The sequence below is a fragment of the Hemicordylus capensis genome, chromosome 2 (genome assembly GCF_027244095.1).
Source record: "Hemicordylus capensis ecotype Gifberg chromosome 2, rHemCap1.1.pri, whole genome shotgun sequence".
NCBI classification, from domain to species: Eukaryota; Metazoa; Chordata; class Lepidosauria; order Squamata; family Cordylidae; genus Hemicordylus; species Hemicordylus capensis.
In genome coordinates, this window is record NC_069658.1 from 250,319,769 (window position 1) to 250,344,989 (window position 25,221).

Consider the following 25,221-nt stretch of genomic DNA (forward strand, 5'->3'; position numbering starts at 1 on the left):
GGGTGGGCAGAGACGCTGCTAGGGCTCGCTTGGGCATAGTCAGGGAGTAGTCTCACAGCACCGTGAGGTCCAAAGAGAGTCCAACCGAATGAGCCCCCCCCCTTTGGGCTCCTTATCAGGGCTTCTATAGAGATTGTCCCTTTGATCAAACCCTCTTCCTTTGATGTCCATTGGGTTGTCAGACACACAGATCGTTATCAGGGGTTTTGCTGAGAAGGATGGGGCACCTTCCAAGCAGAGGTCTGGGTGGAAACCTCCTCAACCTCTGCTTGGGATGCAGCAGGCTGCAGAAAGGACTGAAGGATCAGGATTAGTTTGGGCTGCTGCCAGGGGTTAGTGCTTCCTAATGACATAGAGGGAAATTTATCTATCTATTTATTGTCAAATTTATATTTATATACCACCTTTTATTCAAAACAATCCCAAGGCGGTTTACAGCAAAATTTAAAAACAAGATTGTAAAAAAGATGCTGCTATTATTATTATTATTATTAATTTGATTTCTATACTGCCCTGCCAAAAGTGGCTCAGGGCAGTTTACACAGAGAAATAACAAACAAATAAGATGGCTCCCTGTCCCCGAAGGGCTCACAATCTAAAAAGAAACATAAGATAGACCCCAGCAACAGTCACTGGAAGTACTGTGCTGGGGTTGGATAGGGCCAGTTACTCTCCCCCTGCTAAATAAAGAGAATCACCACATTAAAAGGTGCCTCTTTGCCCAGTTAGCAGGGGTTAAAATATTAATAAAATATTAAGCTAAAAATATAAAACAAATCTGATTAAAAATGTAAAACAAAAGCATAGAAGCAATACAGAGTACAAAGAGCAGCAGCAGAGACATAAAAACCTGGCCAAAAAGCCAAGATTTTACACTCTTTCTAAAAGCTGTGATGGAGACCGAGGAGCAAATAGTCACTGGGAGAACATTCCAGAGTCTGTGGGCAGCAACAGAGAAGGCCCTGTCCCGTGTGCACGACAACCAAGCCTTCCTCATTGTTGGCACCCGGAGCAGAGCACCCTCAGATGACCTCGTCAAGTAGGCAGCAACCCTTGGGAGCAGGCGGTCCCTCAGGTATCCCAGGCCCAAACCAAATGACTTGCCTAGCAAGCATGAGGTCGCCAGTTCGAATCCCCACTGGTATGTTTAAAACACCTATATTGGGCAGCACCTATATAGGAAGATGCTGAAAGGCATCATCTCAAACTGCATGGGAGGAGGCAATGGTAAACCGCTGCTGTATTCTACCAAAGACAACCACAGATTGCCAGGAGTTGGAGGTGCAACTTTACTTTACCAGGGTTGTAGCTATAATTGAGTGGATGGGGTCAAAGAGGCCCCCACCCCCGCTCCTGAGGGCCACCCAGCTCCACCCCTCCCTATTTTCTTCATTATCTCCCTAACTCCGAGGGGCCGCTGAGGAGAGGGGAGAACACAATCCCCCTCCCCCAGCTATGCCCAGGGCCAGTGCTAAAGGTTCTGGCGCTCCCCTGCAACCTATAAATCAGTGCCCCCCTCCCTCATAAGTATTTATTTCTCTGTGTAAACCACCCTGAGCCATTTTTGGAAGGGTGGTATAGAAATCAAATTAATAATGGCAGGCTATACTGCCCGCCTTCCCCAAACTACTTTATATGAACTCTCAGTTTGTTCACACAATGCTACTATTTTTCCTGCAATGCAATGCAATATACTATTGAATAATATAATACAACGAAGAATGTATTTTTCTTCATCAGATTTTCAGGCAGCTTGTCATTTAGTGAGATTCATATGTTATTGAGATGTGGCTAACCCAAGTCCAGACTTTCCCAGTGGATCAGTCTTTCCCAAACTAGGAAATCGTGTCCCCCTTCTAAATTAATTAGATCCTCTGACCACCTCCTTTGCGACAAGCCCAACACCCTTGTTACAACACCCATCCCACTGCCTAGATGGCTCTTAGGCCTTAAGTTGCAGTTTAGAAAACAAAAGCTTGCATTGTGAAGTCTGCACGCGCCCAGGAGCCATGCAGCCTGGTCTCAGCTAACAACAAAGCTAAACTAACACCAAAGTAACTGTCGGAAACAGCAAACTCAAGAGTCCCTCCCCTCACGCAACTCTCTCCTTTAGCTGGCTGGTTTGTTTATAGGGAATGATTTGCAAATTTTACATCTGGTGAGGGAAAGTTAGCTAGAGGTTACAATCTTCCTCTTGGAGATAGGCAAACTAATTAAAAGCTCCACCTTTCTCCCTCAAGGTAGCACTTTTGAAACAAAAGAAGCATGGTTCTTAACAGAAATGTGAGAGACAAGAAATCCACAAAAGGAACACCAAGGCCAAAACTGGCTTTTGGAATTGAGGAAGGGAAGTTCTGAAATGAAACTGGTATGTGTTTTAAAGCCCATTCCGTCACATCCCCCCTGCCACTTGTACCAGTGGGGAAAGTATTTTGCTGGACACTTCTGAAAATGGGACAACATCAGACGTGTACCAAGGTTGGAGTGAGCCCAGAGATGAGATTTTAAAGTGGGCCTCTCACTGCCTTCCTCTCCTTTCCTTCTCCTGGTCCCATGTTTCTGCTGCACAAGAACATTAAGGACACGTGTAATATAGTGCAGCAGATTAACAGAGGACAGGAGACTAGTTACAAGGTCGGGCAGTCCCTAGGGGGGTGCAGGGTGTTGGAAGTGAAGGACTATGTGCTGTCTCTTGTCTCAATGACATAGGAGGACAGACTAGTGAGTCAGAGGGATAGAGGGTCAAGACATTGGTGATCCCTTCTCTACTGCTCTGACACTATCCCTTTGATGCAAAGAATGTAGATTGCTAATCTCAGGGACTTCCTTCCAGCCACTTCCTTTCTCTTCCCTTCTTCCCTTCCTTCTACCTTGCAACATGCAAGCTCCTCTCCCCTGCACCATGTGTGCAGAGATGCAGAATCCTCTCCAGACTGGCTTTCGGGTGGGCTATGGGGTTGAGACTGCCTTGGTCAGCCTGATGGATGTTGATTGACAGAGGGAGTGTGACTCTGCTGATCCTTTTGGATCTCTGGACTGCCTGAGGGAGGTGGGATTGGGTGGCACTGTTTTACAGTGGTTCCGCTCCTACTTCTTTGGTAGATGCCAGATGGTGTTGCTTGGAGACTGTTGTTCTGCAAAGCGAGAACTAAAGTGTGGAGTTCCACAGGGCTCCATACTGTCTCCAATGCTTTTTAACATCTACATGAAACCACTAGGAGAAATCGTCAGGCAGTTTGGTCTGGGATGCTATCAATATGCTGATGACAACCAGATCTATTTCTCCACACTAACTTCATCAGGAAATGGCATGACCCCGCTAAGTGCCTGCCTGGAGGTGATATTGGGCTAGATGAGGGATAACAGACTGAAGTTGAATCCAAACAAGATGGAGGTACTGTCTATAGGGGGTTGAGCTCTGAGAGATGGTTTAGATCTGCCTGTTCTGGATGGGGTTACACTCCCCCTAAGAGATCAGGTTCGTAGTCTGGGAGTACGCCTGGATCTCAAACTCTCCCTGATTTCTCAGGTTGAGGCTGTGGCCAAGAGTGCTTTTGATCAGCTTCGGCTGATACATCAGATGCGCGCCCATTCTTGGAGACTAGTGACCTAAAAGCAGTGGTACATATGCTGGTAACCTCTAGGCTTGACTACTGTAATGCACTCTACATGGGGCTGCCTTTGTACATAGTTTGGAAACTACAATTGGTAAAGAATGAGGCAGCCAGACTGGTCTCTGCGTTTACCCGAAGGGACCATATAACACCAATTCTAAAAGAACTGCACTGGCTGCCGATATGTTTCCAAACGAAATACAAAGTGCTAGTTATTACCTATAAGGCCCTTAACGGCTTAGGTCCAGTGTACTTAACAGAACGTCTTCTCTGTAATGAACCCTGTTGCCTATTAAGATCATCTGGTGCGGTCCGGTTATGGTTGTTCCCAACTCGTTTGGTGGCAACTCGGGACCAGGCCTTCTCTGTGGTAGCCCCAGGGCTTTGGAACGCGCTCCCTGCTGAAATAAGAGCATCTCCTTCTCTGTTTGCTTTTAGGAGGACCCTGAAGACGTACCGGTTTTCCCAGGCCTTCAACTGAGATTCAATTTTTAAATTTCAATGTGTTTTAAATGTATTTTTTATCTATGATTTTTCTTTTTATGAATTTTAAATGTGTTATATTGTATGTTTTAATTCTGTACACCACCTAGAGATTTTTATACTAGGCGTTATATAAATAAAATAAATAAATAAATACATTATATGTAAAAGTGTAAACCACCTTGAGACTTTTGCACGACCATCTCAAATTTAGCAGAACAAGTCTATTAAGTCTTCAGACTTCAGACAGCGTCTCAGTTTGCTCTTCCCAGAGCGGCTCCATCCCCTAACGGGAATATTTTACAGTGCAGTGCTCACTTATGTCTCCCATTCAAATGAAAACCAGAGTAGACCTGCTTAGTAAAGGGGGCAATTCATGCTTGCTGCCACAAGATCAGCTCCTCATGATTCGATTTGCAAAGTCTTATTTTGAAGCAAGTATATAAAAACAGACACAGACCATAAAATAAGGCAGCACAATAACACTAGAGAATCTACTTGGGTGCATCCCCCGCACCCACAATTAATTTCACATTAAGGGAATGTGAAGTCTCTCCTCCAGTAATCTTGTTGAGCTCTGTGAGAACTCGCTAGACCATGTGATCATGTTGCTGAGAGGCTGCCCTTAAAGCAAAGTAAAGGTAAAGTGTGCTGTTGAGTCGGTGTCAACTCCTGTCAACTCCTGGCAACCACAGAACCCTGTGGTTGTCTTTGCTAGAATACAGGAGGGGTTTACCATTGCCTTCTCCTGTGCAATATGAGATTATGCCTTTCAGCATCTTCCTACACCGCTGCTGCCCGATATAGGTGTTTCCCATAGTCTGGGAAACATACCAGTGGGGATTTGAACCCGCAAACTCATGCATGCTAGTCAGGTCATTTTCCTGCTGCACTTCTTTCAATTTACTTGCTTGTTTCTGGCTATTTGTTGAGGATTGAACCCTGTAGAATGGAGACAACGTTGCCAGCATTGGAGCTTGGACTGAACATTGGGAGAGCCAGCCACAAGCTGGAATTTGTGCTAGCTAGGTAGACCCACTTAGGTGAATTTGGTCCATGCAGGGTGTAGCAGGGAGTTAAAGACCCACAGCTGATCTGAAACTGGGGGAATCCTGCTTGCTGTGTGAAAGCTGCAGTGACTCCTTCCTGCTACTGTATGTGACACATGCAATTATATTGGGGGAGAGGGCAAATGAACACAAGAAAGGAGTAAACCATTTATTGTTACTGTATCTCTTTAAACATCCCTTTAAAATAACGGTTTGGACTGCTTAAATTCAAATTCCACAGATCATGCTACCATAATATGGAAATGCAATATGGATTTTTGAGAACTTGCTTTTCTGCCCAGACATTCTGGAATTGTATTGTAGGTTGGGTGGAGTTAAATCCCCAAAGCTGATCTGGAACTGGGGGAATCCTCCTTGCTATGTAGCTTGCAATGAATCTTGCCTGCTATGAAACTTACGCGCCTGGCTGAGAGATTCCTGTCTGCAACCCTGGGGAAGCCGCTGCCAGTCTGTGTAGACATAGACAATACTGAATCAGGTGGACCTATGGTCTGACTCAGTATATGGCAGCTTCCTATGAGCCTGTCTCCAGTTTCTTCTTCTATCCCCTTCAAATCCATTCAGTATGGAGGAAGAGTATCTATCTAGCCTTCCCAACTGTGCCTTTCCGACAGAGTGTGGTGGAACAAGCTTACCAGCCATGGACAAACTACAATTCCCAGCAGCTCCTAAAACTAGTTCCTCTTCCTCCTAAGCACTCTGGGAGTTGTCGTCTCTTTTCTCCCCTCTTCCTCACAGAACGCAGGCAAGTGAATCGTCCAGAAACTACAATTCCCATAGCGGTCGGCGCTTCCCTCCCACCCGCCCGTGCTGGGCACAGGGGAAACGATTCCCGGTCCTCTTGATTTTCCACCCTCCCTGCTTCCTCCTAGTGAGTGAGCTACTGCGGTAACCATGAGGGGACTTGGGGGAGAAACCCCCGAGAAGTGCTAGCGAGGAAGAAGAGCAGAGGAAGCGCAGCGAGAGGGATTGATCGGGCCGGAGTACAGCTGAGCCGCAGAGGCGCTCAGAGGAAGGCAGTCACCACACTGGACAGGACGAAAAGGCGAGTCAAGCGGATGAAAACTAATGGATGATTACTCCTGTGGGATATAGGCGCGTTATAATTGGTTGTGTTGGGCCAGTTGCGCTGCATGTTTAACAGCGTCTTACTTGGCTTTGCTGGGAGTGACAAAATGCAAAAGAGGGCAACGTGTGTCTTTCACCAGGTCTGCAGAGACAAGGGCGTTTAAAAGCGCGCCTGCTCGGTCTCCATGTCCCGCCCTCCTCCTCCTTCCCACGTTGTCCTCTTTGGGCTCTAGTCCCAGCTGCTTCCTTAGAGCTGTTTCTTAAGCGGGGCTGGCTGGGGCTTGAACTGGAGGCACCACTATGCGCTTCATCATTAAATGCTGCCTTCTTGTCCCAGGTCAGGCCACTGATCCCACCAGCCCTGTATCGTGTCATCCGATTAGAGGTTCGTCTGGAGCCCGAGGTTCTGGAATGCGCTCCCTGCTGGAATAAGAGCCTCCCCATCTTTGACAACTTTTAGAAAGTCTCTAAAGACACATTTATTCACCCAGTCTTTTAAATTGTTTTAAGGTTTTCATTTGTGTTTTAATTTGTCTCGTGTTGCTGTAAACTGCCCAGAGACGGAGGTTTGGGGCAGTCTGTCTGTCTGTCTATCTATCTATCATATTTTTGTACTGCCTGATATGTATATATCTCTAGGTGGTTAGCAGCAGTTTCCCACAGTTTCAGGCAGACGATGTTTTCCAGGTCTGCTGTTTGAGACCTGCTTGCAGTGCAAGGGACTTCATCCTGAGCACTGTGTGTCTGTAAGCATGTGAGCTATAGAGCCCTATCTTTGTCATCTTTCCTCTGTGCAAGGGCTTTGTAGCCAAGTTCTGTTTCCAGTTTGGTGCTGCACTTTCCAGTTTCCAGTTTCAACACATGCCATGAAATGAACATCCACTCCCACTTGAAATAGATTTGCTCCTCCAACTTTCAGTATTGTAGACAGTGTGTTTTTGATATGTTTACTCTCCTGCCATAACCTTCTAAGTGTGTGTGTGTGTGTGTATGTATGTGAAAGAGAGAGAGAGAGAGAGAGAGAGAGAGAGAGAGAGAGAGAGAGAGAGAGACTGTGTTACATAACAAGAGTTGCAAGTTAAATGATATGATATGACTTGGTAAAAGAGGGAAGATTTAAGGATTTCCATGGATTTGGGAGATGAGAGACTACATGGACTTCATAAATTCTCTGCCCTTGCCCTTTTCTCTTTTATATAAAAATACTACCAGGGCTGTGTACATTGTGACTGCAGAAGCACAGAAATGTACTGGGTACAAAATTCAGCATAGTAAGCATCTCAATCTTTTTATTTGTTTGTTTTTAAAGCAGGTTTCTAGTCCTTAAGCAGGAGCAGGCCAAATCATCTTGCTGCCTGAGGAAAAGGGCAATATGACACAGTCTCTGGCTATGCTGCCAAGCCAGTGGAGGTGCCACAGGAGCACTCTCACACTATGCCACCAAAGCAGGCAGCGGTGACTGGGACACTTATAGCTGAAGCAGTGTGGTGGTGGGAGATGTACCCTAGCACAGCAAGGAGGAGAAAATAAATAGCAGTCCTAGAGGGGCGAGGAAGGGCAATGGCACGGTGGCACCCTTGGTGGTGAAGGCCCAGCTCTTGCTGCCCCCACCCCCCGCTGCACTCCTACCTGCACCTGAAGCAACTGCCTTACCCTGCCTCATGAAAAGGCCATCCTTGCCCTTAAGGTACAACAACAGGTTTACAGTGTGAAGACAACAGTGCCTGGTGAAGCTGCAAACAGGCAAGGCTGAGAAGGTCTTCTAAGGGAACAGAGTTGGGGAAGAAACCATGGCTGATATGAGGAGAAAAATTACTTCCCATAGTCCCATTGAAATTAAAAAGACAAAGTCAGGCAATGCCTAACTTGCCCGTTTAATTTCAATGAGACTATTTTGAATAATTTCCCTCATCATGTCAGCCAGTGTGTCAAATTATGAAACAGCAAGTTGTTCTAGTAAGAACTAATCAGCCTACTTTCCTTTCACTGTCTCAACATCTGGACTAAATTTGGTGCAGATTGAGGTCCACAAGTTAGATCTCTTGAGGCTCAAGTGTTCATGTGTCCACCATCTTGGATTGGGGTGGATGTCATCATTACAAACTGCACCGTTGAGGTGTCCCTGTGTGTCACTCCCTGTAGCTGTTCCAGATTTGGTTCAGCTCAGTTTGACAGTCCTTAAGTTAGTGCACTTGTGTCTCAAAAGTTTATACATCCGCAGTTTGGGTGACATCATCACAAACTACACCATTGGGGCTTCCCTATGTGTCCATTCAGTTGTAGCAATTTGGTTCAAATCGGTTAGACTTTCCACAAGTTAATGCATTTGTGCCTCAAAAGTTTGTGTCTGCCATCTTGAATTGGGGTGGATGACATCATCACAATCTTCTCCGTTGAGGTGTCCCTATGTGTCCCACAGCTGTAGCAAATTTGGTTCAAGTCAGTTAAGCAGTTCACAAGTTAATTCACTTGTGCCTCAGATGTTTATGGTTCCGCCATCTTGAATCAGGGTGGATGACATCATCACAAACAACACCACTGAGGTGTCCCTGTGTGTGACTAACTACAACTGTACCTACTTTAGTTCAAATCAGTTAGACAGTCAGCAAGTTAACCCCCTTGTGCCTCAAACATTCACGTGTCTGCCATCTTGAACTGGAGTGGATGACGACATCACACACCACACCATTTGGGCATCCCTATGTGTCCCTACAGCTGTAGCAAATTTGGTTCAAATCGGTTAAGTGGTTCTCAAGTTAGCCCACTTGCGCCTCAAAAGTTTATGCGTCAGCCATCTTGGATCGGGGTGGATGACATAATCACACACTATGCTGTTGACTGTATCTGGTTTGGTTCATATTGATCCAGGCATTGTGAAATTGATAGGAGGAGACACACGGACGGACACACACAGACACACACAATGCCGGGTGATCTCATAAGCCTACTAGAAAGTAGGTTAAAAAATTATGAAAGTAAACAGGGCCGTGCAGGCAAACACACATGCTTAATTCACATAATTAAATTACAAAGAATTTTTAAAGTCACACGTCACAGCAAGGCTGTTGAGGGAGTTATGATTGGGTCAACCTGTGAGGTTTGTATAAGATTTTGTACACTGTTGGTGCTATCTGCATCTTTAGTAACAGGATTGGGATTTTTGTTCCCTCTCTTTCAGGAACCTGTGAGCTTTGAGAACTTGGCGGTTCATTTCACTAGACAGGGAGTTTCTTCTGGATCTGGCTGGAAGAGTTTTGTACCCAGTAACTATGCAGGAAAGTTGCAAGAATGTCAACTTTAAGGGTAAGGATTTTCATATGTTTTGGGACCTAGAATATGAGTTCCTTCTCCCATTTCCAGAGGTTTCAGGATATAACCATGTGGGACAAACTATTAATCACCAATTCATTTAGCAACATTAATGGAATGTTCACAACAACAGGAAAACCCTGTTTTTGTAGTTCTCAGGGTTTAGCTTTTTATTAATAACTTTTAATTTGAAACTTTTTTAAAAATTATAATTTTAAGTGTGGTTTTAGCCTGATCTTCTTATTTAACTGCATTAGACTTTTATTTTACATTGTATCTATTTTATTAATGTTGTGAGCCACCCCGAGCCCTAGTATACTGGAGGGGCTGGGTATAAATATTTTAAATAAATCAATCCCAGCAAGCCCTCTACCCTAATTCTCCCAAGTGTAGTGTTATCTGTTACAATTGCTCATTCTGTACATTAAACACATAATTTACTTATATGTCTCAGTCTCATTCAATCTTGCTTAGTTGTCAAGTGCAGTGTTCATGGGTGCTTTTATTTTGAAGTCCATGGACTATGCACATTACATCTGTTTGGCTTCTGCATAATTGCTAAGGCTCAGTGATTGCTAGCCCATTCTGCAATTTGGGGTGCCTCCACACTTTTCTCCTGTTAAGCTACAAAGAGCTCTGCAGTGATCAGCATATTAAAAACAAGTGGAAAAGTCCTTTCCAATTCCCATTTGATAAAATCAGCTGTAGGAATAACAGTTTATCACAGCCTGTGATATGCTCAAGCTGATCAGCAGCCTTTAGTCAGAACTCTTCCAATATCTGACTGCCTATGCCTGCATGCTTTCCAGCAAGCCCAGACCTTTTTTACAGATGTGTTAGCATGATAATGCTCATTATCTGCTCACAATTTCCTTCTCCAGCGCATTTTCTTCCCACCCACCTTGAACAAATGTAAACATTAGATTGTCGCCTACCTTAACCATGGTTAATGCCAACCAGGTTTTCTTCCTCCCTGAACAGATCTGCCAGTTCCTAAACCTATCTTGATTTCTAAGCTGGGACTTAGAGAAGATCCAGCAGTAACTGGTCCTCAAAGCCCAGAAGAAAAGACCCCATCAGACACAGGTAAGTATTCAAAAACATTTTTTGAACAGGAATACCTGGAGGTTGAGCAAAGTCTGCCTCAGCACTACAAACTTGTTGAGATCTCTTTCATCCCAAATCATCCTCATCAGTTTTATCTGCTGGATGTGTTATAGTTTACCTCTTGCAACCATCTTTGATTAAAAGGTATATATATTCAGTCAATAAAAATGTTTACCCCTAATATCCTACAGGTATAAATAAAGTCTAAACTATTCATAAATCTTCCCCCTATCAGAATATCCTGATGTGGTGATTAAGCTGGAACAAGAGGAAGATCTGTGGAGTCCAGATCATCAGGGTGCTGAGAAGAGCAAAATTCTGCCAAGTACCTGCTCAGGTAAGGATGAGCAAAACTAGCTCAGGGTATGTCTCAGGACATACCAGGAACTCAAGGTGTGCACAGACTGGAAGGTGTGATTTGGTCCAAATTTGGACCAAACCGCAGGTCCCTGATCCAGTTGGATCAAACCCACTGGCTGGGCCAGTTGGGTTGATGAACCGGCTTGATGCAGTTTGAAGTGGTTCATGGTCGAACCGCTCAAACTGGCCTAGTTCTTGGTGGACTGGTCCAGTTGTGAACCAGTTCTGCACATCATCCCTACCAAGAAGCCAGTGAAATGCACACTTGGTTCTTGCCAGAGGTCCTGATTAGACTCTACACTTCTGTTTTGTTAGGTAATAACATAAGAAGAGCCTTGTTGAATCAGGCGCAAGGCCTATCTAGTCCAGCATCCCATTTCCTACAGTGGCCCACACCATATGCCTCTGGGACACCCACAAGCTGGAGATGAAGGCATGCCTTATCTCCTGCTGTTGCTCCCCTCAACTGATATTCAGAGGCATCCTGCCTCTGAACCTGGAGGTAGCCTGTAGCCATCAAGACAAGTTGCCATTAATAGACCTGTTCTCCCTGAATTTATCTAACAAAGACAGCACTGCATTAAAGAGACACTAACTTTCCTATAGCCTTCTTAGCAATAACCTACCTCACAGAGTCTGAAGATAAACATGTACTCTCTGGGCTCCTTGGAGGAAGAGCAGGATATAACTGTAATAAATATCTAGATCAGGAATTGGCAACCATTGGCACTCCAGCTGTTGCTGAACTCCCGAGTTGTAGTTCAGCAACAGCTGGAATGCCAAAGGTTGCCTACCCCCGACCTAGACGAAGATCATGTTCACCTGACAGGCAGGACCGTGTGCTTACTTGGAAGGAGCTTCCCCGGTGGTCAGTGCCCCAATCTGTTGTGCAGCTAGCGAAAAGCAGATTTGTTTGTGAATAAGTTGGTCATGTATTACCTCCAATCAGTTCTCTTTACAGATTAAAAGCAAAACCAGTTTCAGTGTAAATACACCCTCGTCAGTTGCTAATACAGACTGAATTTAAGAACTGCTGAGACATTCAGTCTGTATTAGTAACTGACGATCATGTATTTACACTGAAACTGGTTTTGCTTTTACCCTGTAACATCTGGTGGATATTTTATCAACAGTTTGTGAATAAGTGCCCTAGTCTGCCTTCTTGAGTGATAGGATTAGCCAGAAATGGCTCTTGTCATGAGTAAATTGCCAGCCTGCTGTTTAAAGCAACAGGGCTAGCCCAGAACCTTTTGGTATCTCTGAGAAATAGAAATGTTGGCGGTAGAGTATTAGACTTGGAAGGGTCCTTGGAGGTCTTCTAGTCCAACTCCTGCTCAGTGTAGGAAACTGCTGCAGAGAGATGGCTGGCCTGTGTCTGAAAACCTCTAGTGAAAGAGAGTCCATCACTGTATGAGGCAGTCTTTTCCATTGTCAAACAGCTCTTACGGTTAGGAAATTTGTCCTGACATCTAAACCGGACACCTAAACCTCCTTCCTTGCCATTTCAACCCTATGGTTGTAGTCCTGCCCTCAGGAGCAACAGGGAACAAATCTGCTCCTTCTTCTATGCGACAACTCTTCAGACGAAGGTGGCCAACATATCCCTGCTTACCATGTATGTTCATGGAAAGAGGTTATCTATGATTGTGTTAGTCCTCCCACTTCCTTCAGAGGCAGGCCTATGTAAGTTGACTTTGTACTTGGTCCCCTTCTGTAGGAGAAACCTCCCCATTTCCAAGATATGATACAGCTGAATAAAAAACGCAGAATTTGAAACCTTGAAAACCTTGATTTCTGTAACGGTGAATTGAAAATGTGTTGGGTTTATCAGGGCAGAGCTGTTGCTGAGGAGAGAGATCCTCTCCCCTACTAGTGGACAAACCATCTCTCTTTTCAGTTGTGGTTTACTAAGCTGTTGGCCGCCTCATACATCTTGGCTAGGAATGTGCACAAAACCAAGGTTCGTGCACAGGTTCAGCACCGAACTGGTTTGGAGAGGACTGAACTGCCTCAGTGCTGCCAGGAGGGGGAGTGGTGAGCTGGACCTTTAAATGAGAGTACAGCAGGTCCTTACCTGCTCACTGTCGCCCCATGCAGCTTCCTCCTGTGACGGCGCTCCCCTCAGCAACCCATGTGCGGCGCCGGCACACACATGGCCTCCGTGCATGCCCAGGCACCATTTGTATGGTCAGCAACACCATAACGACTATGCAAATGGCATCCTCGCATGCGCGCGGGGGGAGCGTCGTCACAGGAGGAAGCTGCATGGGGCGACAGTGAGCAGGTAAGGACCTTGAGCAGGTAAGGACTTGCTGTACTCTCTTTTAAAGGTCCTGCTCGCCTACTTCCCCTCTAGGCAGTGCCGAAGTAGTTCGGCCCTTGCCTGAACTGGTTCGGTGCCAAACCTGTGCACGAATCTTGGCTTGTGCACATCCTTCATCTTGGTTACATGCAGATTAAAATTTGCCCCCCTGCCTCAATTAATCAGCTGAGAAAAGGTAAAGATCCCAGAACACCTGAAGGCCCCACCCCAGCGTAGCCCGCATAGACATGTCAGGTTCAGCACGGCTGGCTCCAGGATCAAGGGGAGCCCTTTGCAAACTCCTTTCTATGATGAGGCCCCTCTCTACCTAAGCTCCTCTATGGTTCATGGTGGGGCTTTTCTTGATTGATGGAATTGGAGAGAGGGGGCAATGACAGAGTGGCGTTCTTGGCTGAGAGAATTGCTCTACCTCCATTGCACAAGAATTGTAGGCACAGAAGTGGCCTTGGGGATTAGTGGAGGGCCCTTTGGAGGGCCACGAGCAGCTGTCCAACGATGTGGACCCCTGAGCTCCAGCCCCAAACAAAATGGAAAAGACACCTAAAAGGTTTCCTCTCTAGTCTGTACATAAATCTAGCACGTGGTACGCCTTTCAGCCTGGGTTTCCTTTGCACAATAAGTAGGCAGTTGCAGCTGGCAGTGCTCCAGTGAAATCCATGTCCATGTTTTACATCTGGGTGAATCAGAATATTTTTGGGTCTTGAACTCGTTTTTGGTTTGGAAGCCATTTGGGGCTCTGATGTTTGTGTGTTTGTTTTTTACATTTATATTCCTCTCTTCCTGTGGCATTCATGGGGCTCCCACGTGGTCTCCCAGACATGCTTAGCTTCAGCAAGGCCACTGCCCTTCACAGCAAGACAGGAAAGGCTTATGCAGAAAGCGTGACTTCCCCGATTATATAGCAAGCTTAAAGAAGGCAACGTTCCCTGTCTCTCCAGTTCATTCAGCTTCCCATGTATTCATATGATATTCTATATCTCATAGAGAGAGAGCCAGCATAGCGTGGTTAGAGTGTTGAACTAGGACCTGGAAGACCAGAGTTTGAATCTCCATTCAACCATGAAACTCACTGGGTAACTCTGGGTCAGTCATGTATCTCTCAGCCTAACCTACCTCACAGGGTTGTTGTGAGGATAAAAATAAGCATGTACACTGCTCTGAGCTCCTCGAAGGAAAAGCAGGATAAAAATAAAATTTATATATATATATATATATATATATATATATATATATATATATATATATATATATATAAAAATAAAGCATCTATCATCATCATGTTTATTTATTTTACTCCTTTCTCCATATCAGCCTGTCCTGATGGGATATTACAAATGGAACAAAAGGAAGAGCCTGCTGAGGATGGTGAGATGTTCCAAAGTGTCCATGCAGGTGAGTGCAGAATTAAGCACGGGTATCTCAAGCTTGGTCCATGGGATTCTCCCTGCAAAGCCTGGGCAGGTGTTTACAAGTGCAATTGCCTTGGGTAATCAGAAATGCTCCAACAGTGAAAAAAAGTCCATCCACTGGAGATGGGTTTGCTTCTCCTGTCCGCTCCTGAGGCCTGGCCGGTCAGGTTTTAAACTTGTCGTGAGCCTAGGAGAGGAGCATCCTTCCTGTTTCCAGTTCCAGCCCTGCCTTGCTCCCTAAAGCAGGGCAGCTGTGGTGCTTGTAGCCAGTTTCTTGGAACTCACCATATATTCCTAATTTTGTCTCCCCGTCTTTCCTTGTTGTTCTCATTCATTCATTCAGTTTATATACCGCTTTTCATCAAAATAATCTCAAAGTGGTTTACAATATAATATTCTTGTGTTGACTAGCTAGCCAGGAGGGAAAGCAGACAGAGAAAGGTAGAGCCATCGCCAGCCCAGGGAGGTGGAAAGTGTCCCTTCCCAATGGGCGCCATGCTGTACTTTTTGCACGGAAGCAGCATAAGTGTTGTGGGTTGAAGGGGTTGCTACAAACACCCTACCTGCTGCTCCTCCCCTGGAAAACCACCTTGCCAGGCAGCAGATACAAAAGGGAAACACACCTGCTTTGCTTTGATGACGCAGGAAGTGAGGAAGTCAAGTCTTGCTAGCAAACAGAAACAATAGTTGGTTACCAAAGCTAGACAAACTTTGCATACCTTAGATGTATATTTTAGATGGTAAGTATCTTAGGGGCATATTTTAAAAATGTGTTTATTTGTTTTAATGTGCTTTTAATTATATGCTTTATTCAAACATTGTTTTAATGCTTTAATTTGTGAGCCGTCCAGAGAACAATTGTTACGGGGCAGACAACGAGAAGTTATTATTAAATAAATACAATGATGTATTATTAGAGGCAGGGACCTGCCTCCCCCCCCCTTCTTCTTTTGCTTAAGGAGCACTGAGGCTGCTCTGGTGTTTGTACATCTCTAGGCCAGCTATTAACCAGTGTTAACTTTTCGATAGCAAGCTTCTCACTTGGCATACCTTTCCAATAGTAACGCCAGCTGATCTGGTCAGTATTAACTGCAGTCCATTGTGGTGGACTGATGCCAGTCTAGATTCATGCACATGGAGTGTGAATACAGTATGCTGCAGAAACAGGAGTGGTTTTTCTCCCAATTTTTTTTAAAAAAATCTTTCTTTTGAGCAGAGTTTCCTGATGTGATAATAAAGGTGGAAAATGAAGATGAGCCTTCTGAAGAATACAAGACCTTCCTTAGTACCCACACAGGTGAGGGACGCGCAGAACCATAGAACAAGATGGAATCAAAGGGCCCGGTCCAACCCCTTGCTCAAAAGGCAGGGCCATCCCTACTGCAGTTCCTCAAAGCTTAACCTGCTTTTCTCAGAGGGGAGCAACCCATAATGCAGTCCAGGTTCTCTAGCAAATTTGGCCTGGGACAAAATTCCTGTTGATCAGCCAGACCTTCAGCATGTGCAGAATCTGCCCCAGAGAGTTTTCCAAAAGGGGAGATAAAAGGAGAACAATAATGTAGAATGTAGAATAATAACTCCAATAATGTAGAATGTCCTCCATCTTTTCTGAAAGTTTGGTTCAGAAGGGAAAACAGCTGAACCAAGGTTGTAAAGTGCGGTTTCCAGTTAGGATAACTGTTACTAGGAACTGATGGGACACTGGTTAGGCTTGGTATAAGTAGGCTGTGTCTAGTTGGTCATTAAAAAAACCACATCATTTTGCTCCCATCCAAATTCTTCAAGAAAAGCTGAATTCCATGAGCTGTATATATTATGCTATGAAGCTTGCTTATTTATTTATTTATTAAAAATTTCTTGTATACCGCCTCCTCCAAAGACACTAGGTGGTGAACAACAACAATAGCAATAACAATATATATTTTTTAAAAATAAAGGGCAAAAGCCTGGTGAAACAGGTAGGTTTGAAGAAGGGCCTTAAAAGCAACTAAGGAGGGGACTGAACGAGTCTTGGGGGGAAGAGTGTTCCAAAGAAGAGGGGCAGCCACAGAGAAGGCCTTCCTACAGGCCCAGGGCATTTACTAATCTGCTGTAATCTTGTTTTCCTAGTCATGGGTAGGGGAAAGGAATTACACAGACTGTTGGCCTTTGACACTAGAAATTGTACTTGGCCTTCCCACAATATGCTCATTGTCTAGTTAATAACAGGGTTGACACCCAGACTAACAAATTGGTTGTGCAGCATACAAATGTGCATACCAAAATAAAATTGCATAGCTGCACAAAGACCCGAAGTTGCGCTCTTGTGCAAATGTTCCCTGCAATGTAAATGGATGGAGGAAGAGGTTTCCCAGCAGGAGCTACACTACAGATTGTGCATTTTGCATAAGTGCAAGGAGGTGTTTTCACTAGTGCAACATTAGTCCAGATTGCAGGTTTCGAGCATCCTGCAGCTAACTATGTTGCACCATCCTTGCACTTGCACAACACATTGTGCAAATGCTTCATTAGACTGGATGTCAGCCATGGATAATGAAACAAATCGACTTATCAAAATTACTAGGTGGAATGGTACTGTTGAGTGACCGTAAAAGCAGCTGATCTTTCGCCTCAACAATTAAGCAGCAGATTAAAGAGAGGACTGCAACAGGCAGAGGCTGATCTACAGGGAACTTCAAGGTCCGTCAAGGAAACTCCACGGTACCCCTGGGAATACACAGTGGGCTAGAAATTTGCTTTTAAAAAAATAGCTTTGATTCTCCAGATTCTGAATTCTGTGCTTATTACCAATTCCTGTCCTTGCACGATCACCAGATGTACAACCCTGGGAGTGACATTAGGTTTTTTTAATCTGATAAAACACCTGTTCTGATTTTTTGAACTCAGGGAGGCTCACAGGTAGAGATTGTTTTACTTATCAAACTGTTTGGATAGTTTGATAAGTAAAGTGCAGAAAATTAAAATGTTCACAATACAAATAGATTCTGCTTATTAAAAAACCCACTTTTTTGAATTGTTCCCTTCATAGCAACAAAGTGGGTTAAACCTTTTATTTTTATCTGCTTAAAGCTGTATATAGTTGTCCAGGCACAGGACCAAACTGAGTAATGGAAAAGAAGGGGAAGCCCAGTGGGGGAAATACCAAAAATAAGGAATTGTTTCATGCACACAAACAGGTATCCCCTATTGCTTTATGTATATGGAAAAGTGACTTTCCTCCCAGAGTACCCAATCAGACCATTGGCCAATGCAGGATTTGAACATCAAAAGATCAATTGTGTCTCCTGTGTAGCCATACTGTTTCCTCTCCTTTTTTTCCTTTGTCCAGCTTCACCAGATAGCTAGTCAGAACATAAGAATTGGTCTCAGATGCCTCAGGGAGGCTCACAGGTAGAGAAAAACAGAGATTACCATGCCCTATATTACCAGTGAACGTGGAACTTCCATTTTTCACTGTTATGGCAACAACCACTGATAGAAAGAGAATCTTAACTTCTAAGATTTGTTCAATTTTCATATGAATTTGTTTCCAAAACTCTTGAACTTTACCACAACTCCACCACATATGGTAGAATGAGCCTAAATGTGAGTTACATTTCCAACATTTCTTAGAAAAATAATAATCTATTTTATTAATAGTCAAAGGAGTTATATACTGTACCATCTGAAGAACATCTTATACCAATTTCCCCTTAGATTGGTACACAAAGTAAATTTCACATTTTTTTCCATTGGTATTCCCAATCAGAGATCTCGATCGATCTATTAAAGTTCTGCATCCATTTTATCATACATTCTTTTATCTGCTAGTCAGTCAGATCTCTAAGTTTCGATTACTTTCTGAAGGGACTTCTCTTCGCTTTCCTATATATATATATATATATATATATATATATATATATATATATGGGAGTCACATTTTTATATATATATATATATATATATATATATATATATATATATATATATATATATATAAAAATAAATGTGACTCCCATCTCTAGGAGTTCCCACATTCTGAAGAAACCTCCTCTGTTTTTTCTAGCAGGATATGGGCAGATGAGCATGAATGACAAGTGTCACCAGCCAGGAAGTGGAGAAGGAAGAGTACCCAAGAAGGAGACTGTGGCAAGAAGGATACTTAGGAGATACCCAGGGAAGAGAGGAGAGCTAGCCGCTCCTTATGGGGATGAGAGCAAGCAGAAGCTTGAGGAAGAAACGACATACACCAATTCAGATGTGAAGCCATACAAATGTTCAGTATGTGGTAGAAACTTCACTAAAAAATCCAGCTTCATTATACATGAGAGGACACATACGGGAGAGAAGCCCTATGAGTGCTCGGACTGTGAGAAGAGCTTCAGCCGGAGATCCAATCTTGTCACACACAAGCGAACTCACACAGGAGAGAAGCCCTATATCTGTTTGGACTGTGGGAAAACGTTCAGTCAGAGCTCAAGTCTCATTGCGCACCAAAGGATCCACACGGGAGAGAAACCCTACCAGTGTGCAGATTGTGGGAAAAGCTTCATCTGGAGGTCCCATCTGCTCCAACACGAGACAACTCATACAGGAGAAAAGACACACACATGCTCTCACTGTGGGAAAAGCTTCAATCGGCGGTCGCACCTCCTTATGCATGAGACGGCTCATACAGGAGAGAAGCCCTATAAATGTGCAGACTGTGGGAAGAGTTTCAGTCGGAAGTCGCACGTTATTAGACACACAAAAATCCACATAGGAGAGAAACTATATAAATGCTCAGAATGTGAGAAGAGTTTTAGTAACAGGCCACGCCTTCTGAAACATGAGCGGACTCACACGGGAGAAAGAAAATACAATTGCCCATTTTGTGGGAAAAGTTTCAACCGAAGGTCACACCTTATCACACATGAAAGAACCCACACTGGGGAAAAACCCAATAAATGTTCAGACTGTGGGAAAAGCTTCAACCACAGGTCCCACCTTGTCAGACATGAGAGAACTCATACAGGGGAGAAGCCGTATAAATGCCCCGACTGTGGAAAATGCTTCAACCAGAGCTCAGTCCTTATAGTACATAAAAGGACCCATAGTGGAGAGAAACCATACATCTGCTCAGACTGTGGGAAAAGCTTTAATTGTAAGTCACATCTCCTTATACATCAGAGAACCCACACAGGAGAGAAGCCATACGAATGTTCCTACTGTGGGAAGAACTTCACATTGAGCTCTCATCTCCTTAAACATCAGAGAACTCATACTGGGGAGAAGCCATACACATGTTCAGAGTGTGGGAAAAGCTTCACCCTTAGCTCACATCTTGTCAGACACAGGAGAACTCATACGGGAGAGCGACCTTATACGTGCACCGAGTGTGGGAAGAGTTTCAGTCAGAGCTCAGTCCTTAAGTCACACAGAAGAATCCACACTCAAGAGAAACCATATAAATGCTCTGAATGTGAGGCAAGCTTCAGTCAGCGTGTAGGCCTCCTTAAACATCAAAGAGCCCACATGGAAGAAGTTCATTAGAGGCAGACTCCTAGTAGAAACTTGTGCAGTGTTGGAGATGTTTGGAGGTGAAAACCTACTCCTGTGGAAATAATATACGTGCACTTTAAAAAAAATCTACAGTGAAATCCATGAGCTGTAGTCCTGGTTACGCCTTAGCTCTACTGGGTTAGGAACATAGGAAGCTGCCATATACTGAGTCAGACCATTGGTCTATCTAGCTCAGTATTGCCTTCACAGACTGGCAGCGGCTTCTCCAAGGTTGCAGGCAGGAATCTCTCTCAGCCCTATCTTGGAGATGCTTCCAGGGAGGGAACTTGGAACCTTCTGCTCTTCCCAGAGCTGCTCTATCCCCTGAGGGGAATATCTTACAGTGCTCACACCTCGAGTCTCTCTTTCATATGTAACCAGGGTGGACCCTGCTTAGCTAAGGGGACAAGTCACGCTTGTTACCACAAGACCAGCTGGTTTTCTCTGTTGGAGGAAGGTATTGAGAGCAGATTATCTTCACCCATTCATTCTCCAGGCAGGACATATGCAAGTTAACAGACTTGAAGTGTGTGTTGGGAGAAATGCCCCTCCTACTTCCGATTCTGCCTCTGTAGGCACAGTTTTAAATTGTATATTGTTTTGCCACTATGCCAGTGAAGCTTTGTCTGGAGGAGGAGGAGGAAAGCCAGATGGAATTGTGCTCATTGGCGAGAAGAGGCAACTGGGCTTTCTTTGCAGACATTCACCGAGGGAGATGGGGTAGCTACAGAAGCCAGTCCGGATGGCCAGACGCTAAAAAGGAGGGACCGTAGCCCAGGGGCGGGGCATGTTGTCTGCATGCAGGAAGTCCCTGGTTCAATCTCTGGCATCTCCAGGTGAGGCTAGGAAATGTCAGTCTGACCCTCCGGAGAGCTGCTCCCTCATGTCTACATCAGAGTTCTCAAACGGGGGTCCCCAGATGTTGTTGGATGTTGTTGGCTGGGGATGATGGGAATTGTAGTCTAATAGCATCAGGGGACCCAAATTTGGGAACTAGTGTAGACATTACTGAGCTAGATGGACCAGTGGCTTGACTCAGTGAAAGGACTGTATAAGGAAGCAGTGTGGTAACCATGTCAGATGTATGTCCTTCACTTGCTACAGGCAATCCAGACAGCCTGTCCTGACAAAATGGCAGATGCGGTTCAGTGTAAGCAAGTGTAAAGTGTTGCATATTGGGGCAAAAAAACCCCAACTTCACATATATGCTGATGGGGTCTGAGCTGTCGGTGACTGACCAGGAGAGGGATCTTGGGGTTATGGTGGACAGCTCATTGAAAGTGTGCGGCAGCTGTGAAAAAGGCCAATTCCATGCTAGGGATCATTGGGAAGGGGGCTGAAAATAAAAATGCTAATATTATCATGCCCTTATACAAATCTATGACCATGGTATGGCCACATTTGGAGTACTGCGTACAGTTCTGGTCACTGTATCTTAAGGAAGACATTGTAGAACTGGTGCAGAAGAGGGCAACCAAGATGATCAGGCTGGAGCACCTTCCTTATGAGGCAAGGCTACAGCATCTGGGGCTCTTTACTTTGGAAAAGAGGCAACTAAGGGGAGACATGATCAAAGTGTATAAAATTATGCAAGGAGTAGAGAGAGTGGTCAGAGAGAAATGATTATCCCTCTCACATAAGACTAGAACCAGGGGTCATCCCATGAACCTGAAGGCCAGGACATTTAGGACCAATAAAAGGAAGTACTTTTTCATACAGCACATAATTAATCTATGGAATTCTCTGCCACAGGAAGTGATGGCCACTAGCTTGTATGGCTTTAAAAGGGACTTGGACAAATTCATTGACAGGTCTACTAGTCTGGAGGCTTTAGACCAGCTCCAGCCTTGGAGGCAAGATGCCTCTAAATACCAGTTGCAGGGGAGCAACAGCAGGAAAGAGGGCACCGCTTGGCTGTGGGCTTCCTAGAGACATCTCGTGGGCCACTGTGGGAAACAGGCTGCTGGACTAGATGGGACTTAGGCCTAATCCAGCAGAGCTGTTCTTGTGTTTTTATTGTGCTTCTGCTGAGGTGTGTTGCATTTTATGAGCACTCAATGTGCTATATTTTTACCTGGGGAAAATGTGATCTCTTCTCCAGCAAGAACATCTATCGCTTCAGAGTATGGTTATGGTCGTGGTCTGGACGCATACTAGATATAAACAGGGGGAAACCAACACCTTTGTCCCCTGCTTATCAGTTTCCACATCGGGCTTGTCACTGCTGGAGGAAGAATGCTGGACTTGGTTTGATCCATCAAGGCTTATGTTCTTATACCAGATTTGAAATGTTCATTTGGAAGAGGTCTCAGCTTGTCCATCATGATAACTACCAATGGAGCTTCCTTGTATAAAGACGGTGCACCCCTGAGTACAAGCTGTTGGGGGCAAGCAACATAGGAAGGCAGGTACCTTTATGTCACGCGAGCTTTCCTGGAGGCAGAGTTGGCCCCTGCTTGAAACAAACAGATCAAACAGCTTTGACCTGCTCCAGCAAGATAGAGATGGTCAGTTGCTTAAGCCTGGGGTGAGCCTTGGCTCAGCTGCTTGGGGACCAGACCCCTTCTCTCAGCCATGACATCACCACCACTCCAACCACCAGCAGTTTGACCACAGAGCCTCTCTTCCCCCATCCCTTGCAGCCCCCATATGCTAGGCTCAAGATATTAGTATGGATGGAATAGTACCTGCAAAGTGCTGTTCGAACTGAGCAGATAAATCCTTGGAACTGCAGGGCAGAGAGAAACAAAACTAGGAACAGTGGCTGGCATCCTGACTAATGGTGTGTTTGTGCAGCTACAACTACTACAAATATGTATATACCGCTTTTCAACAAAAGTTTCCAAAGCAATTTACATAGATAAATAATAAATAAATTAATCAAATGGATCCCTGTCCCCAAAGGGCTCACAATCTGAAAAGAAACATTATAGACACCAGCAACAGCCACTGGTGGGGTACTGTGCTGGGGGGTGGATAGGGCCAGTTGCTCTCTCTCTGCTAAATAAAGAGAATCACCACTTTAAAAAGGCGCCTTCTTTGCTCAGTTAGCAGGGAACAGCGTTGCACTAGCACAAGAAGATCACAGAGCTGGGCTAAAGCATGGGGATTTTTGGAATTGTGCAGAAGTTCCCTTTGAAACATAGGATGTAGGCCACAATTTGTGCACCTGTTATGCAAGCACAAACATTTTTGCACGAGTGCAACACTAGACTGGACTGCAAGCTGCAGACTTTACAAAATTTGCCTGCACAACATCTTTGCACAAGCAGAATGTCCATTGCAAGCACACTTTTAGTCAGGATGTTGGCCAGTGTGGTTTTTTTGATAAATCGGTTTAAAATATTGCAAATACTTAAGAATGTAAGAACAGCCCTGCTGGATCAGGCCCAAGGCCTCTCTAGTCCAGCCTTCTGTTTCAAGCAGTGACCCACCAGATGCCTCTGAGAAGCCTACAGGCAAGAGGGGAGGGCAAGCCCTCTCTCCTGCTGTTGCTTCTGTAAGGCACAACTAGTGGTTGGAGCAAACAATGTTCAAAACAAAACAAAACAACTGTTTAAAGAACTAGGCCAATGCTGGTTACTGACACAACTGTGATCACCACAGTCTATGAACACTTTTCCTTTACAGACTGAAGTTGCTAATGTGACAGATGCTAACCCCTGTTACCTGGGCAAGAGACACTTTTTAAAATGTGGTGGCTCTTTTATATTTAACAGGGGGACAGCAACCACCTTCATTCAGCCCCAGCACAGCGTCTTTCAGTGACTGTTGCAGAGGGCAAATATTGTATCTCTTTTTAGACTGTGAGTCCTTTGGGGACAGAGAACTATCATTCCTTGATAGTGAGCCCCTGGTGGGTCCACTGAGGAGCCCCTGGTGGCACAGTGGTAAAACTGCCGCCCTGTAACCAGAAGGTTGCAAGTTCGATCCTGACCAGGGGCTCAAGGTTGACTCAGCCTTCCATCCTTCCGAGGTCGGTAAAATGAGTACCCAGACTGTTGGGGGCAATATGCTAAATCATTGTAAACCGCTTAGAGAGCTCCGGCTATAGAGCGGTATATAAATGTAAGTGCTATTGCTATTGCTATTGCTTTTTCTATGTAAACTGCTTTGAGAACGTTTCCTTGTGAAAAAATGGTATATAAATAGTGTACATCAATGCAGGAAATAGTCATTTTTAATATGGGTGCTGCTTCCTGAAAAAGGCCATTTCATTCTAATAAGCATGCATTTTCTCATTCCTATGAACAGATGTGCATTAGTAGTAGTAGTTGATCACTACTGTAGCCCAAGTAAAAACAGCATATGAGTTTACTATTACTCGAAATTGGTGATTACGACATAGATAAGAGCATTAAAACCTTGCATTGTCAAAAAGTGCAGTGATTACAGAGAGATGTAAGTATCTTATGTGGAACTACACTACAATAATTAGGCTATAAACAGTTTAGGCTGTGCCCTGAAGAATGACTAGAGATTGCTGAAGTCATGACGGACAGCTCTCTCAGTGGCTAGCTGGTGCCAGATGTTGGGGACCAAAAAAAATCAGAAGACAGTTGTGGCCTTTATGCTCTCCTTACATGCTTCCCGTGGGCACATGCCTGAAAACAGAATGCTGGACTAGCTGGTCTTTTTGTCTGATCCCGTTCTTAAATCCTCCAAACAATAATGGCCAACATCCTGACATTTGTGTGCACCATACACAGTGCTAGCATCCTCATTTCTGAAGTGCTTTTACATGCAGGGTGTTTATACCAATCTCCCCTTCCCCAGAAGTGCTCTGTGTAACCCAGAGGTGGTTCCCTCAGGGTTTCTCAACCCTTTTGAACCTACTTCCAGGTTGCACGGAGTGCTTCCAGGGCAAGGGGGTCAGCAAAAATCTCTCTTTCACACACGCCCCTTTGTGTGCACAAGCACCCACTCTTCAGAAGCAGGAAAACTAGTACTGTACATGT

General features: G+C 44.7%; 1 protein-coding gene and 1 long non-coding RNA gene across 3 annotated transcripts; both read left to right on the forward strand.

Annotated features, from left to right (window-relative positions):
- The first annotated feature begins 944 nt into the window (after positions 1-944).
- LOC128343144 (uncharacterized) lies at positions 945-4,267 on the forward strand. The gene is made up of 3 exons (XR_008315352.1): positions 945-1,075; positions 2,241-2,368; positions 4,053-4,267. It is a non-coding gene; the product is annotated as an uncharacterized LOC128343144 (long non-coding RNA).
- Positions 4,268-5,981: 1,714 nt separating this feature from the next.
- LOC128343065 (zinc finger protein 883-like) lies at positions 5,982-25,162 on the forward strand. 2 transcript variants are annotated; one of them, XM_053291540.1, is made up of 7 exons: positions 5,982-6,212; positions 9,414-9,538; positions 10,526-10,630; positions 10,887-10,988; positions 14,646-14,726; positions 15,960-16,040; positions 18,789-25,162. In XM_053291540.1, the coding sequence occupies exons 2-7, from the start codon at positions 9,505-9,507 to the stop codon at positions 20,252-20,254; spliced, it is 1,869 nt and encodes a 622-aa protein (XP_053147515.1). In that variant the 5' UTR covers positions 5,982-6,212; positions 9,414-9,504; the 3' UTR covers positions 20,255-25,162. The 2 variants fall into 2 exon arrangements, with proteins under 2 accessions (XP_053147515.1, XP_053147516.1); XM_053291541.1 differs by having other exon boundaries at positions 18,792-25,162.
- The last annotated feature ends 59 nt before the right edge of the window (positions 25,163-25,221 follow it).

What these genes read in the sequence shown, in the direction of transcription:
- LOC128343065 (XM_053291540.1), top strand. Translation starts at nt 9,505, where the DNA reads ATGCAGGAAAGTTGCAAGAATGTCAACTTTAAGG. An exon ending in CAAGAATGTCAACTTTAAGG is followed by an intron (nt 9,539 to 10,525) that starts GTAAGGATTTTC and finishes CTCCCTGAACAG; the next exon opens with ATCTGCCAGTTCCTAAACCT. An exon ending in CTTCCTTAGTACCCACACAG is followed by an intron (nt 16,041 to 18,788) that starts GTGAGGGACGCG and finishes TGTTTTTTCTAG; the next exon opens with CAGGATATGGGCAGATGAGC.